General features: G+C 39.5%; 1 protein-coding gene across 2 annotated transcripts in view; it reads left to right on the top strand.

Annotated features, from left to right (window-relative positions):
• OSBPL11 (oxysterol binding protein like 11) overlaps window positions 1-26,402 on the top strand; it is a 42,440-nt gene that overhangs the window by 11,711 nt on the left and 4,327 nt on the right. For both annotated transcript variants that reach the window (XM_055811708.1, XM_055811707.1), the window contains exons 2-10: window positions 5,105-5,173; window positions 6,314-6,489; window positions 7,269-7,348; window positions 8,381-8,563; window positions 12,627-12,828; window positions 17,084-17,229; window positions 19,280-19,420; window positions 21,415-21,913; window positions 23,573-23,759. In XM_055811708.1, the coding sequence (XP_055667683.1) occupies window positions 5,105-5,173; window positions 6,314-6,489; window positions 7,269-7,348; window positions 8,381-8,563; window positions 12,627-12,828; window positions 17,084-17,229; window positions 19,280-19,420; window positions 21,415-21,913; window positions 23,573-23,759 (1,683 nt within the window). The remainder of the gene's footprint in view (window positions 1-5,104; window positions 5,174-6,313; window positions 6,490-7,268; window positions 7,349-8,380; window positions 8,564-12,626; window positions 12,829-17,083; window positions 17,230-19,279; window positions 19,421-21,414; window positions 21,914-23,572; window positions 23,760-26,402) is intronic.

Raw genomic sequence — 26,402 nt, 5'->3', positions numbered from 1 at the left:
AGGTGTGAGCACGGGTGTCTTGGCCGAAGCTCCTGAAAGACGTCATTCTGAGACTACTGTTCCTCAGCATCTGTGTTCAAGACTTGGGATGCTGCACATGTAAACAGGATACAGGGGAAATCTGGCCTGACTATCACTGTCTTACTCGTCCTCCAGGACAGGAGACCACCCTGCAAGGCACTAACAGCTGCTGCAGCTTAAGAGGCATACTAGAAAAGGATAAATAAACTAACAATAATCCTTTGTGACTGTTTTATTCCTATTGTATTTAGCACTTACACATGGAGAAATCTGGCTTGTGGTAAACATCTTTGAAATTGGGGAGGGATAGTTTTCTGGAAAGAATATGAGCTGATTTGTAACTTTTCATAGACTTCAATCATTTGCTTACAGGACAATTTCAGTCCATCTCAATATTTATAAACTAAAAAAGTGTGATAAATGGGCAGTCAGGTTCAGTGGTGTTCTGCCTTTGGAAAAGAGTAACCAGATTTTGGGGAGTGGTATATGTGCTGGGCTGGAGTCCAGATGTTGTACCACAAGTTCCTGCATAATTTTTTCCTGGATTGTGATTTGTACAGTATCCTCACTTAAAAGAGTTCAGCAAAACTTAATATTTTTTTTTTGTACATCTTTAAGGCTGACAGGTCTGTTGCAACACTTTTTTTTTTTTTTTTGTCCTTTGACAGAAGGATATGAGAATTTCTACAGAAATACGGACTTTAGGGGTTGTTGACTCATTGTTGCTGTTCCTTTGACAATCTGAGACTGTGAGCATTTTGAACAGCAACAAAGCATCTTGGCTATGCAAAGATACAGGTCCCCATAGGTACATGTGCATGCACGTAGGCAGCAGCATGATTGCAAAGGTATTCTTAAAAGTTGGGAAGCATCCCAGCACAGCCAGGCCTCACTGTCAGTGTTGAGATAAGTTGCTCAGTGTGTTTTGTGTCAAAGTTACTTCTGAAATCTGTTTTCTAGAAGTCAGAAACCCCAATGTGGGGAACTGTAGAGGCTTCTGAAGTACACAGATGACTTCAAAACAGGTTTTACTGTTGTTTCGTTAGAAGCAATGCTAGTAACGGCTTTAAGGAAGATCTTACATTTTACTAATTGTGGTTATCTGTGAGCAGAGCCAGTGCCTGAACCTCCTCAACCTCTTGTTCTCAAAGTCTACTATCTTAAAAGCTTTCTGCAGCACTCTGAAGAGCTTTGCTGTTAATTCTGTACTAGTGAACTATTACTGGGGTTTTGTGTTGTGATTTTTTTAAAAAAATTTTTTTAGGTGTTAACTGCCTAACAATGCTGCTTTAGCAGCAACAGATATTTTGGTTTAACTCCTGCTGTGGTGGCACCAATCTTAAAATAATTGAAAAAATGCTCTAGTTGTAATTCCATGCCTTTGTTGTTCGTAAATAATACTGGGAGTGTTTTTCTGTATTCATAGGAAAGTACTAGCACTTACCCAGAAGATTAGGAGGTTAACCATAGTTCTGTAATGGGTCTTTGTACAGTTACAGGATCTACCTTTGTGAACTGCAATTTGCAGGCTGGATTTAAATCTCTTTTTTTTAGTGTATAAATCATTACTTAAAGATAAACCTTAGTTCAAATGTTGAAAATTCCCTGGCCACGTGGTTCTGGAAGAATATGATTAGTGCCTCTAGGGTCTGTGCTTTTACTCTTTTATTTGCTTATTTGTTTGCCTCTAGGCCCTTATATTGTCAAGGGAAATGTTTTAAATAGCAACCCAAGTTTTTCATACCCTTCAGGCAGGCTAATCCATTACTTGCATGGGCACTAAAACTTTGCCCAGCATTTGGCAGGGCAAAACCTAAACATGGTCTTTTGGGTTTGTGCAGTTCTGTTGGAGATGTGTGAACGCAATTAAGGAGGAAAATAGGTTAATCAATATTGTCCAAGAGGCGGCTCATTTAGCAGGGACCTCTGTTCCATCTCTTTGGACTTTGGCTCATCTAACATTCTGTGGTCTCCCAGCAAGCAAGGCACAGCTCAGTCTCTCATCCCTGGCACGTTATGTTCCTCCCGTGTTGCAAAGGTCAGTCCGTAAGGAATGCACCCTGCAGCTGACTGTCCTGTGTCTTGGGATCGGCACCGGCTGCCGCTGCTGCTTGTTGGGCTCTTCTATGCTGAGGTTTGGCCGTCAGTGCTTAGTTCAGGGGTCCTCAAACTTTTTAAACAGGGGGCCGGCGCGCAGATGAAGTGGTAGGAATTAAGTGGTAGGGATTCATCTGCGGCTGCTTGGTTCCCCCCCCCGCCCCGCAACCCCAGGCCCGTGGGTCGTAGTTTGAGGACCCCTGGCTTAGTACATTTCTATGACCTTGTGCAGGCAGATGAGGTCTTTTTGCTCGTGAGTGGGAGATACCTGCTAAAGGTACTTCTGAGCGTTACCTTGGACATAGTTGCAGCTCTTTTGTTTGAGCTGTGGGGTTTGGCGACCTCCTGCATGCAAAGTTAGGGATTCGGAAACACAGCTGGTCGGTGTATTTAACCTTGTTCGTTTGGTGCAGCATGCTCCTTCCAGATCAGCAGTGTCCACAGTGCTGGAGGTGACAGTCTGGCTTGTCCTCAGTCATTCTCGGACTTCTTTGGGAGGTGTGTGGGGAGCTATTTTCAAAGTTTTTAAGTTAAACCATCAACTTTTGGGACTGCTGAGGCTAGAGATAGGAGTTATTGAGCAAGAAGCCATTTGGAGAAGTTTGGGTTTGGTCAAGGTGAAAATCCAAGTGGGGAGGAACATGTGAGTGAAGGCAAAATGTAGTCAAGTGCTCATCTGATGTTGAAGTACATCACTGAAGGGCTGCACTCCCTTCTATGGTGACTTCTTTTTTTCTGAAGACTAACAAAGTCAGCTATCTCATCTGTCATGCTCAAAAGAAGTTGTCAAATGATTTTAATCAAAGACTGTTTAATTTACCCTTGTCAGATGAACGGACCTCCGTAGGCCATACATGTAGTCCTGCTGTATTCATTGCAGTCTGGAGTTACTTTGCTGACTTTTTCCTTGGGTTCTATTAAACACACCTGTGACTTAGGCAGGTTAGTTAATGGGAGAGTGCAGCAGCTGTAGCCTGAGTGTGCAGGGCTCTGTACGGTGTCTGACTGAAAAGCAAGGGCGATGCTTGCATTTGCTAAAACTGAAAAAACATTAGCTGTGACTAGGGACAATTTTCAGACTACTAAAACCCAAACTCATGCATTTTAATGACCATACAATCTCATAATTTTCAGCTAAATTAAGACAGCGAGCAGGTCTAAACTGTACTTCCCTTGTATGCCAATAATAACAAATGAGAGGCGTCTGCAGAGGATGAGTTGGGTTTTGTCCCTTTTAGCATTTTTTACATTTTAAATATATGATAGCCTGAATACCCTCTGCTCTCCTTGAGTTTATTTTTATCTGTAGTGCCTCTTAATGAGCTATTAGAAATTAAATTCCTAGATAGTCGTGCTGGCTGCTCTCCATTGCAGGATATTACCACAATACTGATTGCTGCAGTAATATCTAGAACACATATTTTTGTTTTTAAATGTAACATTAAAAATCAGCAACTCATTTTTTTCTTCAAAAATGTGCATTCTTGCATCTCTTCTTTCAATAGTATTACTGAATGATGGTGATACGGTATTGATTCATATGGCAGTGATCTACTGTGAGGTTATCTTCATTAATGTCATCCTAAATAGCTTCCTTCAGGATGAAACTTAGTGTAACATTATATTTACTGAATTGTCAGGTATCTAATTAATTTGGTGATACTGATGCTATCTATAAATGAGACGTAGAGAGCAGCTTCAGCTGTTATTTGAAATTTACCCCAGTACCTGGTCTGACTGTTTACAGCCGAAATGCTCTAATGGAGATGATCCCTTGGCTGTAGTAGTCCTTTTTTCCCCCCACCTTTCCACTTTTGCTTCTGTGGGGCTACTTTGACCTCTTAATGACCAAGACAGGCTGCTGCTCCAATGGTCTCTGAATAATTTTCATTTAATCTTAACACATACTACAAGCTACAGAAATTTTAATTTAAAATTAAATAAGATGGCTTGAATCTGAGTTTCTTTTTAAAAGCAAGTAGTGTCTGATAATATGGGTCATTGCTTCAGTTCTTCGTTGGAATGATAGGAACTTCTTGCTCGTGCTGGACCCAAATTGTCTGTCAGGACAGTGTTCTTCTATGTAGGACTATGCACTGCTGTAAGAGGTGAGGGCATTGAGGTGGCATTTCTAGAATTATGGGAATGTACAGTACAATGTAGGTCTTTAAAGTGTGGCTTTAAGATGTTTTGTTTGTAGCCATGAGACTTGTAAGCCTTATTTAGGACAATTGATTTTCAGAAGAGGGTAACGTGTTTTGCCTGTAGTGACATTAAGCCTCCATGCTAAATGCCTGCGATGGGTTCTCATTTTTGGTGGATGTTGCAAGTTGAGGCTTGGAAAGAGAAACTGCCTGATTTCCCTGCCCAGGCCAGAGGAGGAGATGTTTTGGCTTCTGTTTTAAATTTCGGAATACCTTGATGTGACCTGCACCTGCATGTTGTATTCTGTAGAAAACGTGTTCAAGAGCATGACTGTGTAGTTGGGAAAGGTTTTGGGCATGAAGGATAAATAAAACCACAGGGGTGCAGGAGCACCTAGGGACTGGTTTTGGCTGGTGTCCATGATTAACATTTTGTTAATAAGCTCGTGAAAGTTAATTTTGTTCAGGAGTCCAAAAATACAAAGCTTGCCTAGAAGAGGGAGCAGGAAACAGAAGCGTGGATGCTAAGGCTTTAATTACCTGGTACCAGTACAAATGTGTCCAGAAGTGTCTGCTGAATAAAATTTAAGTACTGGTGAAACTAATTATACCTTGAAATTATTTGGAGTTCAGTAAGTCTGGTTAAACTGTCTTATGAAATTATTTTAGAAACAGGGCTGGAAAATCTGTTAAGTGTTGGTAGCTTTATTAAAATGGTAGTGCTATTCTAAAAATGAAGGTGATAATTAATTTTTCTAAGAATGAAGATAAAAGCTGGGAAGATCTAAAATTTGTTTGATATTGTCCAATTGCTTTTTTCTCTTTTTTTTTTTTTTTTATAGTGATCACATGGAAAATATTTATGGCTACTTAATGAAATATACCAATCTTGTCACTGGTTGGCAATATCGGTAAGTCTTTTACGGTGCTTTTTAGTAATGTTGATCTTTGCAGCATCTAAATGAATCTGTTTCAGATTTTTTTTAGTACTTGAATTTCCCTTTTTCTAATAGGCAAACTTTATGGAAGAGTCTTAATGCTTTTCTTGATACAGATTAAGCTAATGCGTAGATGTATTCATATTCAAACATGAATAAGGGAAAAAATGTATGGAAAGTATGAAGCAGTTAACTCATTTGGTGGCTTACAACTATTCTTGTATGTGTAAAAAGCACATGCAGCATTGGTTGGTTTTTTTTTTCCTTTTCCATTAAAAATATTGTCTTTGATTTTTCAGCTTTATGCCAAATCATGCTATCATTTTTTTTAAAACAAATATTAAGACTTCTTCACTGAAAATTCAAACTCAAGCAAGCTTTTCCCTTTTAGTTCCCTAGGATGTCTGTCTCCCCTGGAATAACTTGCTTTTTTTGACAGGTGAAACTCTGTGGTCGGGCTTTCTGCTTGATGCTGTTCCTAGAGCAGCGAAGTACAACCACATTAATATTGAAGAGAAAAGTTTTTAGCATACCACACTGGCCAAATTCCTGTGCTGCCACTGTCATACAGTGACTTGTGTCAATACACTTATCATTATGCTTCAACTATTCAATAGAGTTTAATATCCATTTTATCTTTTTTCCATCTGGAATTGCTTCTCTTTCACAGTTATATCTCTCGACTGTTTTGTATCTGGGGCTGTTTTACCCTTAATTCATGTAGTTTATCCTGAAACTCTAAGGCTTAATACATGCTTAATCTTTTGATTCCCAAGATACTGCAGTAGCACCTTTCTGTGGGCATGCTGTTCTGTTGTGCAGTCCCTGGTCTCTGAGAAAAATTTGCAAATAACTTAATTTTTGTGTGGTCTTGTTGGGGACATAATTCATATCATTGGGGTTTGTACTGTATCAGGTATTTTAAGTCCCAGCCCCATCTGTGCCAACTTACAATGAAAGTCTTGAGTTCTCCCAATACCAGTGCCCCCCCCCCCCAAACCCACCCACCCCTCACCCCCCCAAAAAAACCACAACAAAAAAATCCCCCCAAAAAACAAAACAAAACCTCCTGAGCTGGTTCTATATAGTGTATTTGCTTTGTTATCGTTGCAGGTTTTTTGTTTTAAACAATGATGCTGGCCTGCTGGAGTACTTTGTGAATGAGCAGTCTCGACATCTAAAGCCCAGGGGTACCCTGCAGCTAGCTGGAGCTGTAATTTCACCCAGTGATGAAGACTCTCATACCTTTACAGTCAATGCTGCCAGCGGGGAGCAGTATAAACTAAGAGGTAGGACGTGGGTTCTTGGGCAGGGGATTTTTCCACTAGAGGACACTCCTGGCTCTCACCTGTGGCTGCTCTGCTGGGCTTGGCTGTGTGGCCAAAGCAAGAGAACTCGTTTGGCAGACTGCTGCAGTGAGATTTATATGTGAAACTTTCATTCCACTCTTCAGTTAGAAACTGTCCTTCTTTATGGATAGTTCTGTGCTCTTTGGGTTTGATGACTTTCAGAAGACCATGAACCCTATATGTGTACAATGGGGTTTAATCTTCATGTATAGTATCTTTAAATGGTACCGATTTAAAGTTTTTTAAATCATTGTAGTGTTGTGTTGATGAATGCAGAAGACCACATTATTTCTAATGTTGTGTTTGTTAGTCGTCTTGTGGTGGTTATAGAAGCCCATTCTCGTGATTTTGTAGGCTATAGAAATCTGTGCTAATCTATTTTAGTACTACTTCCCTTGAACACTTGCTGTCATCTCCTAATTCAGGGTAGTATACTTTTATTCCAGGATAATGTGTCATGTTGTTAGATTAAAATGTGTGAGGGGAGTTATTGTTTAAGTTATTTTTGTGTTACAAAATTTTAAAAAAAAAAAGTACATGCCATTTATGTTGAACTTAATGTTATGATTAATTACAGGTCAGGTGAACAAGTTTTATATTAAATAAACCCTTAATTTGCATTGTTAGTCTTGTGACTATTTTAAAGAATTAAGCAGTCTTTTTTGCCCATACTTTGAAATGTCTTAATTTCCATAATCCTTTTGGTTTGCTTTTATTAGCTACTGATGCTAAAGAACGGCAGCACTGGGTTAGCAGGCTACAGATATGTACGCAGCATCACACGGAAGCTATTGGAAAGGTATTGCATGACATGTTTTCATGGGCAAAAATAATTGAGGCTGGGGGTAGAAATAGTTGCAAATACAACTATCCTGTTATCTAAAACAAATCCTACAAAAGACAGTGGTTGGTCTTCATACCTATATCAAGAAACATTTTTCTGAGCAGTAGCTGACTTGTAATAGAAATATGCTTTAGGAATGAAATAAAGTGAATTCCATTTTCCTCTGGAGAGCAGAATGGCCCTTCCTTAGCAGGTACTGATGAGCTGGTGTCTGAGCAGGAGGCAGAGCTGAAAGATCAGGGTATCAGTCCAATGTTTTCTAGTGGTTTTGCTTTTTTTTTATTTAATGGAAGAGGAAATAGGTCTTCAGTGTTATTGAAGCCCTTCCATTCTGGGAGCTTTACCTTTTTTTTTTTTTTTTTTTTTAGCCTTTACTCCCATTTAAAAACCATTCCACAGCCCATAAATACATTTAGGATGAACTGTCGTGTCTGAGAAGTCCTCGACACTGTATCTGAGGGTTGTTGCTTCTGTTTGCTAACCATGTGGTGGTTGTGAATATAGTGTATTTTATAGAACCTCTTGATTACCACAGAGCCTATTCTGATAACTGAATAAACCTGTGCTTTTAAGATAAGATCAACATCTTGTAGCTGGCTTTGTTGTAAGAGATAAGTTTAATGAATAGTTCTAAATGAAATCCCACTCTCTTAAATGTCGGTTCTGTCCTTGCAGGATCAGGTAGGGGTCAGTTTCTTGTACTGTTGCAGATCAAGGACTAATTTTCAAGTCAGAGAAGTGATACATATTGATCAATCTCATTTCACAGATTGTTCATAATTAGACTATGAAACGGGGGAACAGTCAGCAGACAGTGCAAAATATTTATTTAGCAGTTGCTACTAATACATTATTAGGGCTTTGTCACCTTCCTTGCTCTATAAAAAAATTAAGAATTAAACTGTTCTGTGTCTTTCAAATTAGAATATTCGCAGGTTACAAGGAATTAATTGTAAATGTTTCTCAATATGCTTATTTATTCACTAGAACAACCCTCCTCTGAAATCTCGCAGCTTCTCTCTTGCATCCCAAGGAAGTGCCAACTCACCTGGTGTGCAAAGAAGACCCAGTCAAAATGCAGTTTCCTTTTTCAATGTTGGACATCATAGATTGCCAACTGGAAAAAGAGTTCCTATTATGCAGCCAGATCACCTTGTAGATGTTAGAGAGGTTTGTATGCCTTCAATTATCATATCTTTTGAAAGAGCTGTCCTATTATTTGTAGGATTATGGAGAAACCTGCTGCTGTTGGATATATTGTCAATAGCCTGTCCTAAGCTATTGCTGCATAGCAGTGTTAGGATAAATAACTTGTCTTGGCTAATTGTAGAGGTATGTGGTATATATTCTGTGACTTTTGTACTCTGCAATGATATGCTGATGCTCAAGGTAAACTTTGCATGTTCTCATTCTTGCAAGTCCGTAGCACTGCAGGTGACGAGAGTATCCTTAAGGAAGCAGAACATCACATACTATGATACAATGATCCCATGTCAAGCTATGGAAGAGCTGACTAACCTGTACTTGTATCTCCTATGACTAAGGAGAAGTTGGTAGTGACTGATATTTAAGGATACTAATACCACTTTCTGGTACGCTAATTCATGCGAACAAATTGTCTAGGGATGGATGTGACTGAAAAAAAGTAAAATGAGCACTTCAGAAGCATGCTTTTCTTCACTACACATTCAGAGTGTATTTTGGGAAAAAAAACTCCTATCTTGACTGACAGAATGGACTGATTACTGGTTGATTTAACTTGTGAATACTTACAGAGTATATCATGCAAATCTGAAGCTAATACTGAAACAAAATTTGGTATTGAATTGCAAACCTGTGTTACTTTGTTAACAAGTATTTTAATGTTAGCAGTGTAATTACTGTAGTGTGATACATTTCTTGGCAAAAATAAGTCTAATGGAGGGTGTTTGCGCAAATAGGGATCTAGGAAGCATGAGTAGTTAGAAACTGAACTGGGACAGAAGAGTGCTCTGTATTGTGAGCATCATTAACCTTAAAACATGTGGCTGAGCATTGTGGGTAAGATCACCAGCAGGGAGCTGTAATAGATAGATGTTGAAAATACTTCCCCTGGTATGGTATGCTGCTGTCATCATTGTTGCTTGATTGAAATCAAGTGCTCTGGCATAATTATTCAGTAGGCTAGACAATGTGACTGCCTTTTTAGACCATAGAATCTGTGAATGAATCTGCCCACAGCAGACTATTCTTGCAGACATCTTGCAAAAGGGTAACTGCTGCCATCCTGTTTATATCCTCTAGTAGCAGTAAAGTCTCCTATAGTGCTAATGCAAAGACATGAAGTCCTGTCAGGTACCCAGAAAAACTCAAACTGGCTTTCCTGTAGCTTTTTATTTTATGAGCTGGTTCATCTTCTTTATCTTTTGAAAGAGAAGCTTGTCTTCCAAATCAGTTTTAAAACTGAAGCTTTACAGGTAGTTGCTTTCAGTTTTGATTCATCAGGTTACCTCTTACTTGTGATAAATTACTTAGTCATGTGGTACAACAATTGCAACATATGGTAAACTTAAATAGTATTGTCGCTTTCCTACCTCTTGCATGAAGACAGCAGCAATACAGAATATGGCATTAGTATTTAGAGAATTCATGCTAGTAGCTCTCTTAGCATTGTATTTTGGTGTTTGAGAAGCTACCTTTAAGTGAGGTAATGTTTCAGAAATGCCTTTTTAACTTTTTGACTTTCCAAATGGCAATACAACATCCAAAATCTGAGGGAGGAAAGAGGAGAGTGTGTGAGCTGGAGCAGTAGCTTTCATCCGCTACTTGGGATTCTTACCGGGTGGGAAGTGGAGTGATTTTTCTTGGTATCGCAAAGAGTACAGAAAATTGTGTTCTCTTTTGATTGTTACTGTGTTTGGTGACACAGCATGTTTATTTGTCAACTTAAAATTTTTTGAACTTTTTTTGTTGAAGAATCCTCAGTAATAGTAGCTTTTTTGAATGTCAAAGTTAGTTTGCTTTATCTTTTTGAAGCTAAAATGCTTGTTAGATACAATGTCTGCTTTTTTTTTAAGATACAGTTAAAATACTTAAAGGACAGGTGCATGCTTGTTACACTTGAGCATCATACAGCTTGAATACAAATTCAGTTTGAGAAGCTGTGGGAAGAACGGCTGCTCTTTCAAAGGATTTGCTGCATGGTCACTCCCCCTCCCCCCCCCCCCCCCCCCCCCAATTGCACTATAGCTGTGTCTTCTGTCAGTTTCTTTTCTTTCTATTTCCCCTTGTTCTTGGCCAAATACATGTCATGCTGCTGACTTGGATACCTTGCAGAACAGGAGATCTAAGAGGATCTTTATGCTGACTTGCACTAAATGCAGGTGTTTGTGTGTGCAAAGAGAACTATAGCCTGTGTACTTCTGAGAGATTTTGAGTTTTTAACCATAGTGCTTTTTGCTCCCCTGATGCTATTATTTTTTTAAATTTTATATATATATATAGTGTGGGTTGTTTTTATATACATATACATATATATATATATATATATATATATATAAAACCAGGAAAAACTTAGGACTGTTCAGAGCGTGGGGGTTTTTTTGAAAGGGGAGATGTGCTGATTTGAACATCAATGCCGAGTGTAGCATGGTTTGTCCTATTGTCTGGCCTGATCCTGGAGCGAGGTGCTTGGGTGCTACCACATAGTAAATTACTAAGATCACTGGAAGGATTGTGGTGATTTGTCAACTAATTCCTTGTGTCCTATGGGGTTGTTTTATTGTTGTTTTATCCAGCAGAGTTTTTCAAAGTATTGGAAAAAAAACCAACTTGCACACAAGGACTTAATCACATTGATGACTGGAAGAAAATGGCACATTCTGATAGCAGCTGGTGCGTTTGCATAGGCAAGGCTATATAACTTGAAGTGTTCTACTAGGTTTCTGCCCTGTCGCTCTTGGCACGTGCTAAGGCTGACTATGCACAGTTAAAGTTAACTGCTTCCAAAGAGCCAATGCTCTATAGATTCACACCGTAGCGTGCTATGTAACCAAGCCCTAAAATGTTCCAAATACCACATACTGTGACTTGGATGGATACACATTGCTTAAGTATTTATTGCGTAACATCTTAAAAACAGTTCTTGGAAGGGATTGCAGGCAAAGGTACTGAAAAAAATGAATTAGTAAGATACTGCTAGGACTGGTGAATTAAAACACTTTAGTGCAATAGCAGATAAATGCATGAATGCATCTCAGATTCTTTAAAGAAATTGTCTGCTCTGCTAAATCAATCTGTTTTTACATTTAATTTAGCTGCCAGAACACATAATGAACGCAGAGTAGTGCTGTCCAGTTTCATTAATGCCGTTTGTTGTGCCGCCTTAGAAAAGGGACTAGCATGTACAGAAGTTTCCTTTCATCCCTGTTATTCATAATCAGGCAATATTTTGCTTCTGTGAATACTAAGAGGGAAGTATGTAGGTTTTTGGAAGACCACAGTGTGCTGCTTGATGGTGTGCTTTGCTGCTGTACCTCTAGCAGGCAAATGTGCTGTTGCAGGTTCTGTGATGTAGGGGTGTGTGGAGCTCTGTGTGAAGGAGGAAAGGAGTTTGGGAGAGAAAAGGGATAATGACAACAGGAAAGCTGTGATTTGAACACATAATGAAAGTGAAATTCCTGTTGTTTTTTCTTCCTCCTCTGCAAAGTAAATCCTAAGTGTGGTGGCAGTACAGACAATAAATGAGAATGTGGTATGGTTTGAGCCAAAGTGAGTGATAGTCTTTTCCTTTAAAGTGCTGGAACCCTTTCTGTAGAGAGTGAAAAGATCTTGATACTCACAGATAGTACTTCGTAGATTGTCTTCCAGGCTGTGCAGGGCACACAGCTTAATTACTCCTCACACAGAGTGTGTGTATGGTTTCACCCTCTGTTCTATCAACCAGGCATGAAAGTATTTGATATTTACTGTGGCGAGTATCATGTTCAAATTCCTCTCTGCTTTTTTTTTTTAAAGTCACTTTGATATTCTTTTGCTTGTTAATAAGGTCCCATGTATTGCTATGAGGATTTCATCATGCATTTAATGACTCTTTAGTAGCTGCATCAAGAAAAAAAAGTACAGTTAACTTTATATACATCTATTATAGCTTTATTACCATCACAAAGTCATTTTGGATCCTGTGTGTGCACAGCTAAACACATATCTCCCGAGACCCTTCCATCACCTGATAAATGATTGTTTTGTTTGACAGATGATGTCTCAGGCAGAGGGCCAGCAGAGAGACTTGATCAGGAGCATAGAATGCCTTCCTGTCTCCGGTCACCTTACATCCTTGGATCAAGACCTATTAATGCTCAAAGCAACTTCCATGGCAACCATGAACTGCTTAAATGACTGTTTCCATATTCTCCAGTTACAACATGCTTCTCAACAAAAGGGATCCTTACCTGCAGGTGGGTATAGATGTTCACAAAGAGCAGAAATCTACAATGACTACAAATCCTTTCTTTCTTGCCAAAACACTTGTTCCACTAAATCCAGTTTCACCTGGGCAGAGAAAACTGCTGGCTGGCTGGTTTTCACAGTCTGACTTGCTGGTGTTGGGTAGATCTCCATGCATATTGCATATGGTTTTTTATAATCTATTCTGTCGAGAAGTCTGTGGCAGTAGCTGCCGAAGTGTAACATCTAATTGTTGTGGACCATCTCGCAACAGAATAAAGTACATATGGCACCACAACAAGAAGGCTGCTTTTGGGATGTAACTGGCCGCTACGTAACAGTAATAGTAACAGACGGGGAATTTTATGGGGTTGCAGATTCTAGGATATGTAGTATCCAATACAGTTTTGTCAATGTCATGCTTTTCTGACTATTTTTACACACTAAATACCTATTATAAGCATTTACATGTGTGTAGCTTTCATTTCTAGTTAAGCATTAAAACACAAAGCTCTATGTTTTCACAGGTTATTAATAACACTGTTTATATACCAATATCCTTAATTTGAGTTAACATCCTAGTCTAAAACATGGGCTAAGTGTTGCATTCCATTCTGAGGCCAGAACAGACTTGTAAGCAAATGCAAATTAAAACAAAACCAAAAAAAACACACCAACCCCCTTCAACTCTTTTCATAAACACCCAAACCCTACTGCTTATGGGTGTGGAATAACATGTATTCACAGACAGCAAATACGTTGCTACGTCTGTGCAATCAATCACTTCTATGGAAGCAGGTGCTTACCGGTATTGTTCCACGTGATTAATGTGCAGTGTTTGCAACCAAACGTGCTTTTTCCTGTTTGTGAATTCTTTTGCATCTATCTGATCATGATTTTTTTTTTTCCCCCCCTCATGTGTTTACTTTGTGGCTTTTTGTGAGCAAAAATCTTTTGAGGATTCACAAATGCTTCTCTTACACAACAGATTTGGTAGATAGGAATGTACTTTTGTTACATACTTGCCATAAGTTGTCTCTTACCTTATCTTTCCCAGATTCCTACCATATTTGTGATAGTTGCTTTGCCAGTGTGTATTATTTCAGAGCTGTAATTAGTTTAGCTTCTAAGATGAAAAAATGTTCTATAAAAGTATTAAAACTATATGAAAATAGTTTTTGATCCTTACATCACCACAGACATTAAAGGAGAACATGTGAAAGGAATGAATTAACTTTTTTTTTCTGTATTTCAATTCAGAATGTAATGTTATAAATGAAAACCTGGATGGCACCTCTCCAAATCTTTGAACTCCATGGTTACTCACACTGAAAGAACTCTTCCTATTCCCTGTGAATTTTTTTAGCTATTGATACATAACTGTGGGAGGCGTACATCACAAGTCTCTTTGTTTTGGCATTTTCATGTGTATGCTAAAGTGGGGTTTTTTGACCCATTACAGTATCTGGGGAAATAAAAAGGGTCCAATGAGCATTGCTGTAATAACTTATGAAGAAGGCAGGGTTTTTCATGAACATTATTTTGTTTAATTTTTTAAAATACACAGGGAAAAGCTCAATTTGTCTGACTGCTATTCAGTTGGTATCTGCCTGTTAATGGCCAAACCTAAAAACATTGCTTGAAATGTCTGAATCTTGATTTCTGGTGAGAAATGAGAGATGAGATCTAGGAGATCCATCCTAGAGAGATGGATGAAGAGGGGAGGAGCTGCAGATTGGATGATGCATAGTGCGGCCAGAGTTAAAACCAGACCATTAAAAGAATGCATGTGCCTTTCAACTTGCCCTCTGGCATGGGCCTTTCTGGAAATGCTGTAACACATTTGTTCATTTCAAGGATTGTGAAGAACTCTTCTTTTTTTTCTTTTCCTTTCTTAAAACCTGTTTGTCTTGGATTTCTCCCCCTGCCTCAGGGGAGATACTTCTGGTTCAACTGATGGAGCCTTTTTGGTAGGCATCAGAAGTTCATAAGAAAGGAAAAGGGTTGTGGCTTAACTCAAATGCTGCAGGAGGCGTTTCTATATTTAAGTGTAGGAAAACGTAAAACGATGTAGAAAAAAAATCTTCAGTAAAGACTGTTCTATCTAATAAAATATATACAAGCACTATTTAATCTTCCTAGGATCATAAAGGCAGGTCAGCATACTTCAGCTAGATAGCAGTGAGGTGCAGCATGAAATGATGATGAAGAGGAGACTTGTCTAACAGAGCATAAATTTATACATGAGGTGCAAAAAAGTATTTTTGGGTCTGTTAAAACGGTACTTAACTGCTAAGAATGTGTTGGGCAAGTGCTTGTCAGGCTTGAAAAACAGGATTAGGAATTATGTAAGAGTGCCATTTTGCTATAAATTGTTAGAAGAAAAAAAAAAGTCCCAACAAAACCCAAAGCCCTCACCAAATCCCACAAAACAAAAAAACCCCAAAAGAGTGAAAATACTGCCCCTGCTGCATCAAGGTGTACCATAAATCACAAACTTAGATGAATATGAAGGTTGCAGCTGTTAACTTTTCCTAAATTCAAGTCAAAAGTGGGAAAATACACTGGAATAAAAAAAAAATAATCCAAACATCAAAAAGTACTTTGTTATCATGAAGATGGATTGCAGCAACAGTTTGCAACTTTTGAGGAGAAATATTGAAAGTGAAGACTATAGGCTGTGAGAGGCCTGTGTTGTAGCAGAGGGGAGGTGCTGACAACTTGAAAAAAATGGGGTGAAGACTTTTAGGGGAGGAGGAGATCACAGGTAAAGAGAATAGCTTGTGCCTACCCAAAATAGTCGAGAGCGGATCTGAACATGATCTTCCAGTGGAAGAGAAGTATTAAGGTGCTATCCTGTCTTCTCACGAAGATTAAAACACAACTGGTAGCTCAAATCACTTAAATCTCCTAGAATTTAGCAGTGAAAATTAAACAAGTTAAAACCAATAAGGTTATTTTAGAAGTAGGTGATAGGAAGTATAAAAGGGAGGCTACTTATGAAGTTCAAGCTAATATAGATGCAGTGAGTGTGGATTAAGTGCGGCCTAGAACAGTTAAGAGATTATTGTGTTGAAAGCTACAGTTCAGAAAGTGGGTATTGTTGAGAGGTTTTAAAGATGAGTAAAACACTTTCAAAAAGGAAGTGTAACAGTGGCATTCTGAGCATCTTATTTCTTGACTTCTTTGGAACTTCTGTTTAAGTGGCTTAAACTGCTGGGGGATTCTTGTTTTTTACTGTGTAATGGATTCATGAGTAACAGACTTGATGAAAATAAACTGTCTTGCTGTGGAAAAAGTCTTGTCCCATCAGTAAAGCTGGGCTCTTTTCCTGCCCCAATATTTTCCTGGTGGAAATGCTGCTGTTTATCTGAACTAGCTTACTCTGTTGTGGTTGAGGATGTGACCTAGTTTCAGGTAATGGAGGTTTGGAGCTAAAGGATTGTGCGTCATATAGGAAGAGACAACGGACACCTCGGCGTGGGTTCCTAAGCACAGGAAACTGCTGTGTGGTGGTAGAAATTCATGTTTCCTAATAATTTCTGTGTTTACAAGCCAGCCAAGATGGTTTGTCAGTTTTTGTATTTTTCAGTAAAAACTGATTGGAGTCACCTGTACATTTATTAGTTTTTGGAAAAGAATGGAACATTTGTACTATTAATGAGGAACCTGATCTGTTTTGATAAATTAGCTGGGAGTAACTAGAGATGCTGGAATCATCAAGTGGGTAATAGCTTTCCAAGCCCTGCAGCTTTTTTTTTTTCTTAGCAACTATTACTTATTCAACAGCGTGCGCTTGCCACCTTTGCAGCTGAGAAAAGTACACTCTCCAGAGAAAACACTAGCAACAAAACATTTTCTGCTTCAGCTCTTTTTAATCTAGAACTGAGCTGGGTTTGAGAAGCTGAGCAGTGGTGGGCATTTTTTTTTTTCGTACTGGTTAAAGAAAATTGTAAGGGTTACTTAACATGTCCATGATACTGGGTTCCTCCTGTAGTGTCTGATTACACCTTTCATGACACCAACTAGTCTCCCCAGTCCAAGTTGCATGTATTACAGCTCGCCAATCGCAGTGTTTGTGCTAATGATCGCTGAAGGTGGTGTCTCATTGCACCACCTTTGTTTAGTGGCTGCTGAAAGGATTGGCTGCAGTAGGAATTGGCTGCTTTCAGCTTATTCCTGAAAAAATAGCTCTTTGCAAAACCTGCTGTTTACTGACCTTCCAAAGGATGAGCAAGTTTCAGCGCAAACTCTCTTTTGCTTCAGGAACGACGATCAGTTGGTTAGAACCGAAGATATCTCTGGCGAACCACTTCAAAAATGGAGCGGCTCAGAATTTCCCAGCAGAGATAAACAAGCCAGCATCTGTCAGAGAGGAGCAGTCTGTTGCAGAGCCCTGCCAGCTAACAAGGGTAAGGTAATGTGAACTCCCATTTCTGTGGGGAATTCTTTTGAGGAATATCTGTAAATGTTTGTCACGTTATATGAAAATGATTTAATGAGAGTTATTCTTACACTTTTTGGTTAGCTGTGTTGGAGAAGGAGTGAGTACAGTTGGAGTAAACGAAACTTCCTGCCTTGATTTCTCAATAAGTTTTTGCTGCTTTCTGTAACTAGCTGTCAAGTGGAGAGAGCCAATTGCGATGGTAATGCAAGGTGTTGAAATAGGCAGTATTCCCTTGTATTACAATTTAAACCAAGTGGAAGTACAAAAAACCTAGCTGGAATTCATGACACTCTCAAAATAGGCCCAAGAAGAACTGCCTAAGCAGATGAAAGACAAAATTGCCAGTCTCTAGCTATTAAATCTCCTGGTCTTTCTTTTCTAGCTCTTGCTGCATCTGTTTTTCTTAATCTGAGCAGCTCTAATCACTTGACTTCAGGATGGCTTAATGTATTTGAAATACAGCTACAGTCTGTATCATTATAACTGTCAAAACTGATTTGAAGTGCAAAACACTAAAGTAAAAAGCAGTAGGGATTATGATAAAGAACATGTTTTCCTAACTAAGCTAAAAAATCATAATTACATTCTTTTTATACTAGCTGGTTTCACACAGTTGTTTGGATGGGACTATCATTGTGAAAAGATAATGTGCTGTTGTATGTCTCCACTGTGCATCTTACAGCAAAATTGAAGCAGAAAAGATTTTTTTTCAGTTGCTGTAGTTTATATGTTTTTAAATGGATCAGAGTAGTCGACAATAAGTTAAAAAGAAAAAACAACCAACAAAAAAACAAACCAACCCCACCCCCCCCCAAAAAAAAACAAACAAAAAAACCAACCCAGGAGCTGTCAAATAAATCACTTAATTCCTTCTAATAATTGAGTTACGGCTCAAGTGCTTAATGCATTTGGGATGTGACTAGTCTTATCACTCCCCTTATAAATAAGGGAGCTGAAAATACCTGGTAGAACAGCATAGCATCCTTGGAAAGGAGTTGCCTGTGTGATGCTGCAGTTTTCGTCAGGGTTTGAGCTCTGCGTTAGGGCTTGGTCCCCTGCTTTTGGTGTTTGAGTGTTCATAAATTGGCCTTGAGCTAGGGCAGCTGCTCCAGGACAAAGGGCTTTGCTTAGGCAGATGCATATGGCTGCCCTCCTGTGGCATTCAGTGCCTCTCCCCTCTGCATCTGCCTCCATCCAGCTGTTTGCCTCTGGAGGATGCTGCTCTGAGCTCGGGCAATACCAGTGTTCCTTCCACCTCTAGCATTCGACTTTCTGCTTGTTGGGTGATGGTTGTTTAAATGGCACTGATATAATTTCTGCTGGTCTGTCAGGATGCTTTAGTTATACTAATAGGCAACCAGCTTGTGTGGTCTGTGTATGTGTGGTTTTGTTGTTGTGGTTGTTTTTCTAAAACTACTCCCAAGTTACTTTCCTTTTTTCCTTTACTGTTACATATTGGCACTGGCAGCAACTTTGCTAATGCTTGTGAAGACTAGCCTGTAGACATGTTAATTGCTTGTCATCAGGCATGACAGTAAGCGAGGAACTAGGAACTACCATTTGCTGCAGCCTTTGGAGTAATGATGGCAACACTGGAAAGCCTGAAGTAGTGCGGAGGTGGAGAGGTGTTACTGAGGTGGCTGGTGTTTCTGCTAGTTTTTGCTTCGCTGTTTTTTTGCATATGTTAGATGCTTTGCCATTCTGTTAGCTCACAAAACTTCCAGGAAAGCAGGTCATGTTTGCTTTTAAGTTTTCCCCCTGCCCCAACCTGTGTGAGGGGTGGTGAGAAATCTTAGCCTGAAACCCCTAGATGAAATCTGCAATGAGTTATCTTAATGTCCCTTTAAATTCTTCAGCTGTTGTTTATCTTAGGGGTAGATTCCATTGTGTAGCGCTCTGCAGGGGTATATTTAATCATTTTTTATATGTGGAAGGTTAAATACAATATGAAGTCCTTTTAGGATATTGTCTGCCCAGTCACATCTTTGAGCTGATATTTATGGTTCTTATCCCAGGAACCTGAAGAAGTAAATCCAGATGAGGAGCTGGAGGATATCTGTGATGATAAAGAAGATGATCTAGGAGCGGTAGAAGAACAGCGCAGTGTTATCTTGCATCTCTTGTCTCAGCTGAAACTTGGCATGGACTTAACAAGAGTAAGTAACTGAAACGTGAATACTGGCTGCAGTAAAAGTGAAGTGCCATTTTAAACTCAATTCCTGTATTGAACAATATTAAGTTTAATATTAAACTATGGCCTGTAGCAATTTCAGGTCCCAAGGTCCAATGTCCCAGTTTGAGGCAGGCTTTATGTGAAATGTTCTGAGGGAATGGATTTTCTTTAATGCAACTGGCCATATCTTTTCTATTACATTCTCTGCGTGTCTTCTGCTATGTTTTTGTTGGCTTTCCCACAATGGCCTGTTTTCTTTCCTGTGTTTGCACTTCCTCTGTCCATACTGTTTTCTATAATCCTCTCGTATTTTTGTCTTTCTGCTTTCCTTCTATGATCGTTTTTCTTTCTTGATGATGCTTTTATATGCAACTTGCATAAGCCTACATCTGTATTCATGCTGCTTCCGAAAAGAAGTTTTCTCTTGGTTCCCTGTTATCTGTCCTCAGATGTCTGTTTACACCTCTCTGTCCTATTCTCATTTCTGTGTTTGCTCATGGCTATAGCAAGCAGGAACAAAGTTATACTGGAGAGAATTGGGTTTGACACTTCAGTGCAGATCTCAAAAGTGAGTAACTTTAAAAAAATAACACTCAGTTGCTACTAGACAACTTGGGCAGCAAATCTGGGAAAATCAGGCTGCTACCACCTTATGTTCAGTTCACTCCTGTAAAGACTTCTTACCATAAGCACTAGACGCTTTTAAAGGAAAAAAATGGATTTTATAGTGGCATGGAGTGAGGAAGGCACTCTTTCTTGCAATTATGGATTATCATTTTTTTTCACAAACTGTATTTTTTGAGCACTAGCTACTTTGTGACTAGAAACACTTGGACTGTGGAGCTTACATTTCATAGTTTTGGGGTGGGATGGCGGAAGGCCCCGCTGCCTGTGAACCAAACTACAACCTCTGCTGCTTAATCAGGAATTCATAAAGTTATAATTTCACTTATACTGAAGATTGGATTTGGGGTGTCTTTTTCTCTTAGTTGGAACAAATTGTCAAGCCTATCTCCCAGTTGTGACTTTTGGCTGTAGAATTGTCTTTAGTTCAGAGCAGGCAAAGCATTGAAATGTGACAAGTCTGACTTCAAAACAGGTAGTGAAGCTGTTAGAATCACACTTAACTTAAATATCAGCGTACTGAAGTGAAAAGCAGCTTTAATATTCCAGGTTGGTGTTGCAAAAACGTGGCAAGTGTATTCAGCTTAACTTGTGTGTCTGTTAAGAGTCTTGTGTCTCTGGTCTGTCTCCTTGAATGCAGCTGATTTAAATGGACTGTCTTGATCTCATGGTTGAGACGCCCTGTGTTGCTCTGTACGGCAGTTATGTGAGGTTAGTTGCCACTACAGAGAAGGAAAAGACTGATGATGCCCACAGCCTCTTACTCTACAGTACCGCTCTTGGCCCGGCAAAGGACAGGACTGTTGCTTTTTGTAGTGGTGAATGCAACTGGGAGAGTATCAGGTTTTCTGCTCAGAGGTACAGGATCAACCTATACTGTGTTATTTCTCATGGATGCTGGTCCTAATTGCTGTGGTGAGAGAGGCTCTGCAGGCTCTTGAGAGCACTGGCATAGCTTCCCTGCTTTTCTCTTCACTAGACAAAACCTTGCCTAACCTTTGCCCTGAGCCTTCCTTGCTATAGTTTGAGCTCCTCGATGCATGTTTTCTCCTCCACAGACACGTGGGATACTTTATCTCTTTGCAACTCTTTTTTTGAGGGATGCTCAGTCCCTTTCAACCTCTTCAGTCCTAGTAGTACTTATGGGGCTCTTTTCTCCTTGTAAGTAGTTTTTCTGGCACATCTCATCACTGTATTTTGCTCACATCTTACAAGAGGGACAAGAAAGTTCAGTCTGAAAATGTGGTGTCCAAATCAGGACAGAATCATAGTACTCCACCTGAGAACTTCCCTTCTAAAAATGCCTGTCTCTGTTTTACTTACTAGAGCTTTCTGGGTTTTCTTTTGTTTCAGGTGGTTCTTCCCACTTTTATTTTAGAGAAGCGATCGTTGTTGGAAATGTATGCGGACTTCATGTCCCATCCAGATCTCTTCATTGCAATCACAAATGGCACTACCCCTGAGGAGAGGATGATCCGATTTGTTGAGTATTATCTCACTTCTTTTCATGAAGGTCGCAAAGGAGCTATTGCAAAGAAACCATACAATCCCATCATTGGGGAAACGTTTCACTGCTCCTGGAGGATGCCGAAGAGTGATGTAGCCACTGATGCTGGCAGTAACTTCTCTGCTCACTCCCCCTCAGAGCAAGTAACTCTGTCTAAAGATATGGAAGGCCAAACAGACCTGGACTACTATACAGTAAAATTTGTAGCTGAGCAAGTGTCCCACCATCCTCCTGTCTCAGGTTTTTATGCTGAATGTGTAGAGAGAAAGATGTGTGTCAATGCCCATGTCTGGACAAAAAGTAAATTCTTAGGAATGTCAATAGGAGTGACAATGGTTGGTGAGGGTAAGTGTAACTTCTGTCCTTTGTTCATTTGAGAAGCCTGTTAAAATATTACTCATTTGATAAATTTCCTACAAAACTAATAATATTTTGATGTTATATTCCTCTGGCAGAAACACAGATGAGTACTGCTTGGTAGTTTTGTTTCAAAGACTTTAAAAAAAGCAGAACAAACCTGCTTGCAGATGTCAGTGAGTTTTCAGATATTTTTTTTCCCCACGTACTCCTGGTTTTCCTCTAATATTTGTGGTCTGCAAGCCTTTAATGTACAATCATTCAGTGGTTTCTTACTTTACTGTTTACAAAGTACAGACGATACTACAAGTCCTCATTATAAACAGCAAGTTTTTTATGGGGGAAGAAAGTAGATAGGTTTATTCTTTGCCAAAAATCAGGATTGCATTTGGAAATAAAATTCTGACTTTTAAACTGAAGGGCAGTTACTGTAATGTAAACTGGTATTTATGAATGCTTCCAGAACATCAGACAAATTAATTTGCATCAGACATCTATTAAATAGGGCTGTTGTTACATTTGCATGTGTTGCACTTCATGTATCTTACTATGCAAGTTTTAATTTTCTTTAAGTAGAGAAATTGGATTCTTTAGGGACAGAGAAGGGTAACTGCCCTTAAACTTTAGTTTCCCTTTAGTACTTGTATTCACTGGAGGAGATGAGACAGCATCTCCTGTTCTGTGCCCCCTGTGCGTATTGTCCAGTAACTGGGGATTTGAGGCGCTTGCGTGTAAGCTACGTACTGGACAAGGAACTGAGCATGGCAGGGGATGCGGAAGGCACATCTCAATGCTTTGATTGTCCCAGGTATTTCTGAAGTTAATATCTCCTTTAGGGCATTTCTCAAATCATGTCATAACTTTTCAGAATTTCTCATGTTTTTCATGCTTAATGTCAGACCCAGTGATAATGCACTAGAGAGGCATGGTTGATGCAGGCAGCAGTCAGTTGTCATGCTATGTTCTTGTAATGGTGAGATGTGGATCTTGTGGTTTGGGTTTTGTTGTTTGGTTTGTTTGTGTTGTTTTTTTTTTTTTTTTTTCCAATATGATCAAACAAACCCACACATCTTAAAATCAAAAGAGAAATTCTGGGTCTTTTTATGAGATTCTTGATATTTTTTTGCAAAAGCTGCTGTCAGGTTTATCTTGTCAGAGAAGTGCAGTAGGAAGAGTTGTCTGCTACCTGCCTTGAGATAGTCAGATGTATGTCAGGGAGGGAAAACAGAAGTATTGGCCTTCCTCAGGATCTGCACTTCAGGGTATTCATTTGTTATTTCCTTTTGTCAGTGTAAGTCTTGTGTCACTATGCTCCACAGCCATCAGTAAGTGACCAGCCCTTTTACACACTGCTGGAAAGAGTGTTGCACAGTGCAATATCGTACTTCATAGAGCCATATTATTAGGATGTCTTTTCCCAAAAGAAACATAAATGTATGTTACTCAGGTTAGTACTTTCAGGAAAACGTTTGTATCTAGAATCTGTAATAAAGGTCACTTTTGTGTGGGGTTCTTTTTTCTTTTCTTCTTGGTGTGAAGGGCTATGAGGAAAAGTAGCCAATGTATTTTTGGCCATCTGTTTCAATAACTCATTTGGTCTTTTCTAAAATAGTGCTGATTTAGGGATTCTTGTATTTCTTCACACAGGTCTCTTGAGTCTCTTAGAACATGGGGAAGAATACACGTTCTCTCTGCCCTGTGCATATGCTCGGTCAATTTTAACCGTTCCCTGGGTAGAACTGGGAGGAAAAGTCAACATTAACTGTGCGAAGACTGGGTATTCTGCAAGTATTAACTTTCACACCAAGCCCTTCTACGGTGGCAAATTGCATCGGTGAGAACACTTTTTTTTTTTTCCCCCCCTCTATTTTACCACATAGTCTGTGCTCTAGAACTGCAGTACCTGTGTAACTCCCCTGTTCTGTGTGCTGAGTAATATTCACCTGATAAACACGAAAAACTGTTTTCTCAGTCTATAAACAATTGAGGTATTGCTGTGCTCCTAAACAACTGCATCTCGTGATTTTTCCTTGAGGATCACATGTTACCTTTAAAGACAGTAAAGAAATTCCGTGTTTGTCTGACTCTGTGTTCAAACCCCTGGGAAAACAGCTCCTGGCTTTTATTCCTGGCTGCTGCAGATTCTCTTAATTGCGTTAGAAGTTGGTTAGTGTTTCCTAATTTTCAATTTGCCTTTTGTTTGGAGTGAAGTTGATCTTGATGTCTTAAAGGGCTGCATGTTGGTTGCAACATGCGTTGTAGCTGCACTGCAGGGGATCATTTGTAAATAATCTGTTACTTACTGGTCCTAGGATTTCTGTATAAGAAAGATAAGACTGCCAAGTTTAAGCAACTTACAGAAACTCCCTAGGTAAAAATACCTTTTTTAAAGACAAAAATAATAATTCTTGTAGGGGTAATTCTTCATGTGTATGCATGTTTAAAAACTAACAGGTAAAAGAAAGAAGATCCAGGGAAAACTTGCTTGGGGTTACTTCTGGCAGATTCTAGGAAGTGTCGGCATGCTTGGTGCAAAATCTTTTGAAACTCACTAACATTGACGTTTTCAGACATTTTATAGTAACACTGCTAGAAATTAGCCTTGTGCTAATATAGAGGCAATTAATTGAGGAAGGAGAAAATTAAGTAGCAGTCGCACAAAAACTCAGATTCCAGAGCATTTTGCACTCAGCTGTTTGTTGGACAGTGCTTGTTTTGAACCTTTCTTGGATGAAATGTGTTGGAGATGATAATGAAATACGTAACGGCTTAGAACATCAGAACTTCTTAAGTGTAGGTTGCTCTCACAGGTTACAAAATACCAACAGTCTACTCTAAATAACTTTTGTGAAACAGTGGGGTAAGGCCATATTTATTGCTTAAAGACAAACACCACCACCCCACGCCCCAGCCTCCATCTTGAAGTGCTTTGCCCCATAAATTCCCAATGATTTGAATTTAACGTGTGTGCACAGCTGCCCTGTCCCCAGGGCATCTGGAGAACTAAAGCTTACGTGTAGCTCTGTTTCACTGGCGACAAGTCTGAAGTGACACATCATTTGGGACAATTTGTTCCCATTGCTTACAATGTATCTTGCACCTTCCAACAACTCCTGTTGCGCCATAAAAAATAAGCGGTAGGATGCAATTTTACTTTTGGAAACTGTTCTGTTGTTTGTGTCTCTGAAATTAGTCACAGATGTAGAGGCTTTTCAAAGACAGATCTGTTCAAGGTACTGTAACTATTGAAAATTTGACATGGTGGTGATGGGACATTGCCAAAAGAATCTCTTGATGAGGAAGCAGCAGTGTTGTCATGGTTACACAGAGGCAAGTGAGTTGCCATGGCAATGCTATAGATGTGGTTTTTTTTTTTTTTTTTTGTAGAGTGACCCTTGTTGTTAGACCTCAGCTGGATATTGCCTCCTTGGTCCTCTACCTCTTTAGCTTGATGAAATAGAGTATGATGATAACAAACAGCTAGACATGTACCAATTGTGCCTAGCTTACAAATAAGCGCTAGCAGATTTTTATCATTAATATTATTAGTTCAGGCAGGTGCTGTGATCTGGGATGCTGGGAATGGTTGTGTCTCAGAGCAGTGCAACTTGAAGAAATACAGGTTGCAATAAGACTTTAACATAGCAGCTCAATACTGCACCTTCATAGTGAATGATATAACTTATTTTAAGTTGAGCGGAGACAATTTTGTGATTGACATCAGCAGACTGAATGTCAGTATTGTATAGTAACCACAGAGTGCTTGGAAAAATTAAGCTCTTAAGTTGTGAAGACGTAACTGCAAAGTCTGAATGTGCTGGTCCCTGGTATCCTGTGGATTCAGTCTGTTCAGAGATCTCTTGGGAGGACAGCGACTCCACCATGTGCAATAGCTTTAGTGAGGTGTGGAAGTCACAGGAGGAAAAAGCAACAAAAAATGAAGGCTGCTTGCTTGTCGCCTATTCTTTCAGTTGTTTTCAGGAGCTGTTAGTACTTGTTAACTTCCACAAAAACAAAACTTAATAGTTTAATGTGAACATGCTTTTATTGCTTATGTTGCTCCAACTCTGGCCCGTTTTCTTGAAGGAATCTTAAATTTTTGTAAGAAAAAAAATGTGTGAACAGCACAGACACACCAATCTGTTTTTTTGGAAGATCTTCCTAATGAAGTTAAATCAGGTTTGAGCTGCTGGACTGTGATGTGGTTCCAGCTGCTTCCTGCATGTGCAAGATGTGGGAGAAGCTCTGACTGCTGCCTCCTGCTCTGAGCTGGCTGCGAGCTTTCCCTGCTTGCCCTGGGCATTCCCTGAAGGTTTGGTTTGACAGGCATCCAGTATCTCTGTGCTGGAAGGTCTGGCCTATGATACTCGCTTTGTTGCCCGAGAAATTAATTTCTCTCTTTTAATGCCAGGCCTGGGGTGACAGGTGGATGGAGGCACAGCTGGAAGTGACCCATGTATGTAGAAGGAGGGAGGTG

Source organism: Falco peregrinus, chromosome 8 (genome assembly GCF_023634155.1).
Source record: "Falco peregrinus isolate bFalPer1 chromosome 8, bFalPer1.pri, whole genome shotgun sequence".
Classification (NCBI taxonomy): Eukaryota; Metazoa; Chordata; class Aves; order Falconiformes; family Falconidae; genus Falco; species Falco peregrinus.
The sequence above is the reverse complement of the archived record's forward strand: the minus strand, read 5'-3'. Positions and strand labels throughout refer to the sequence as shown.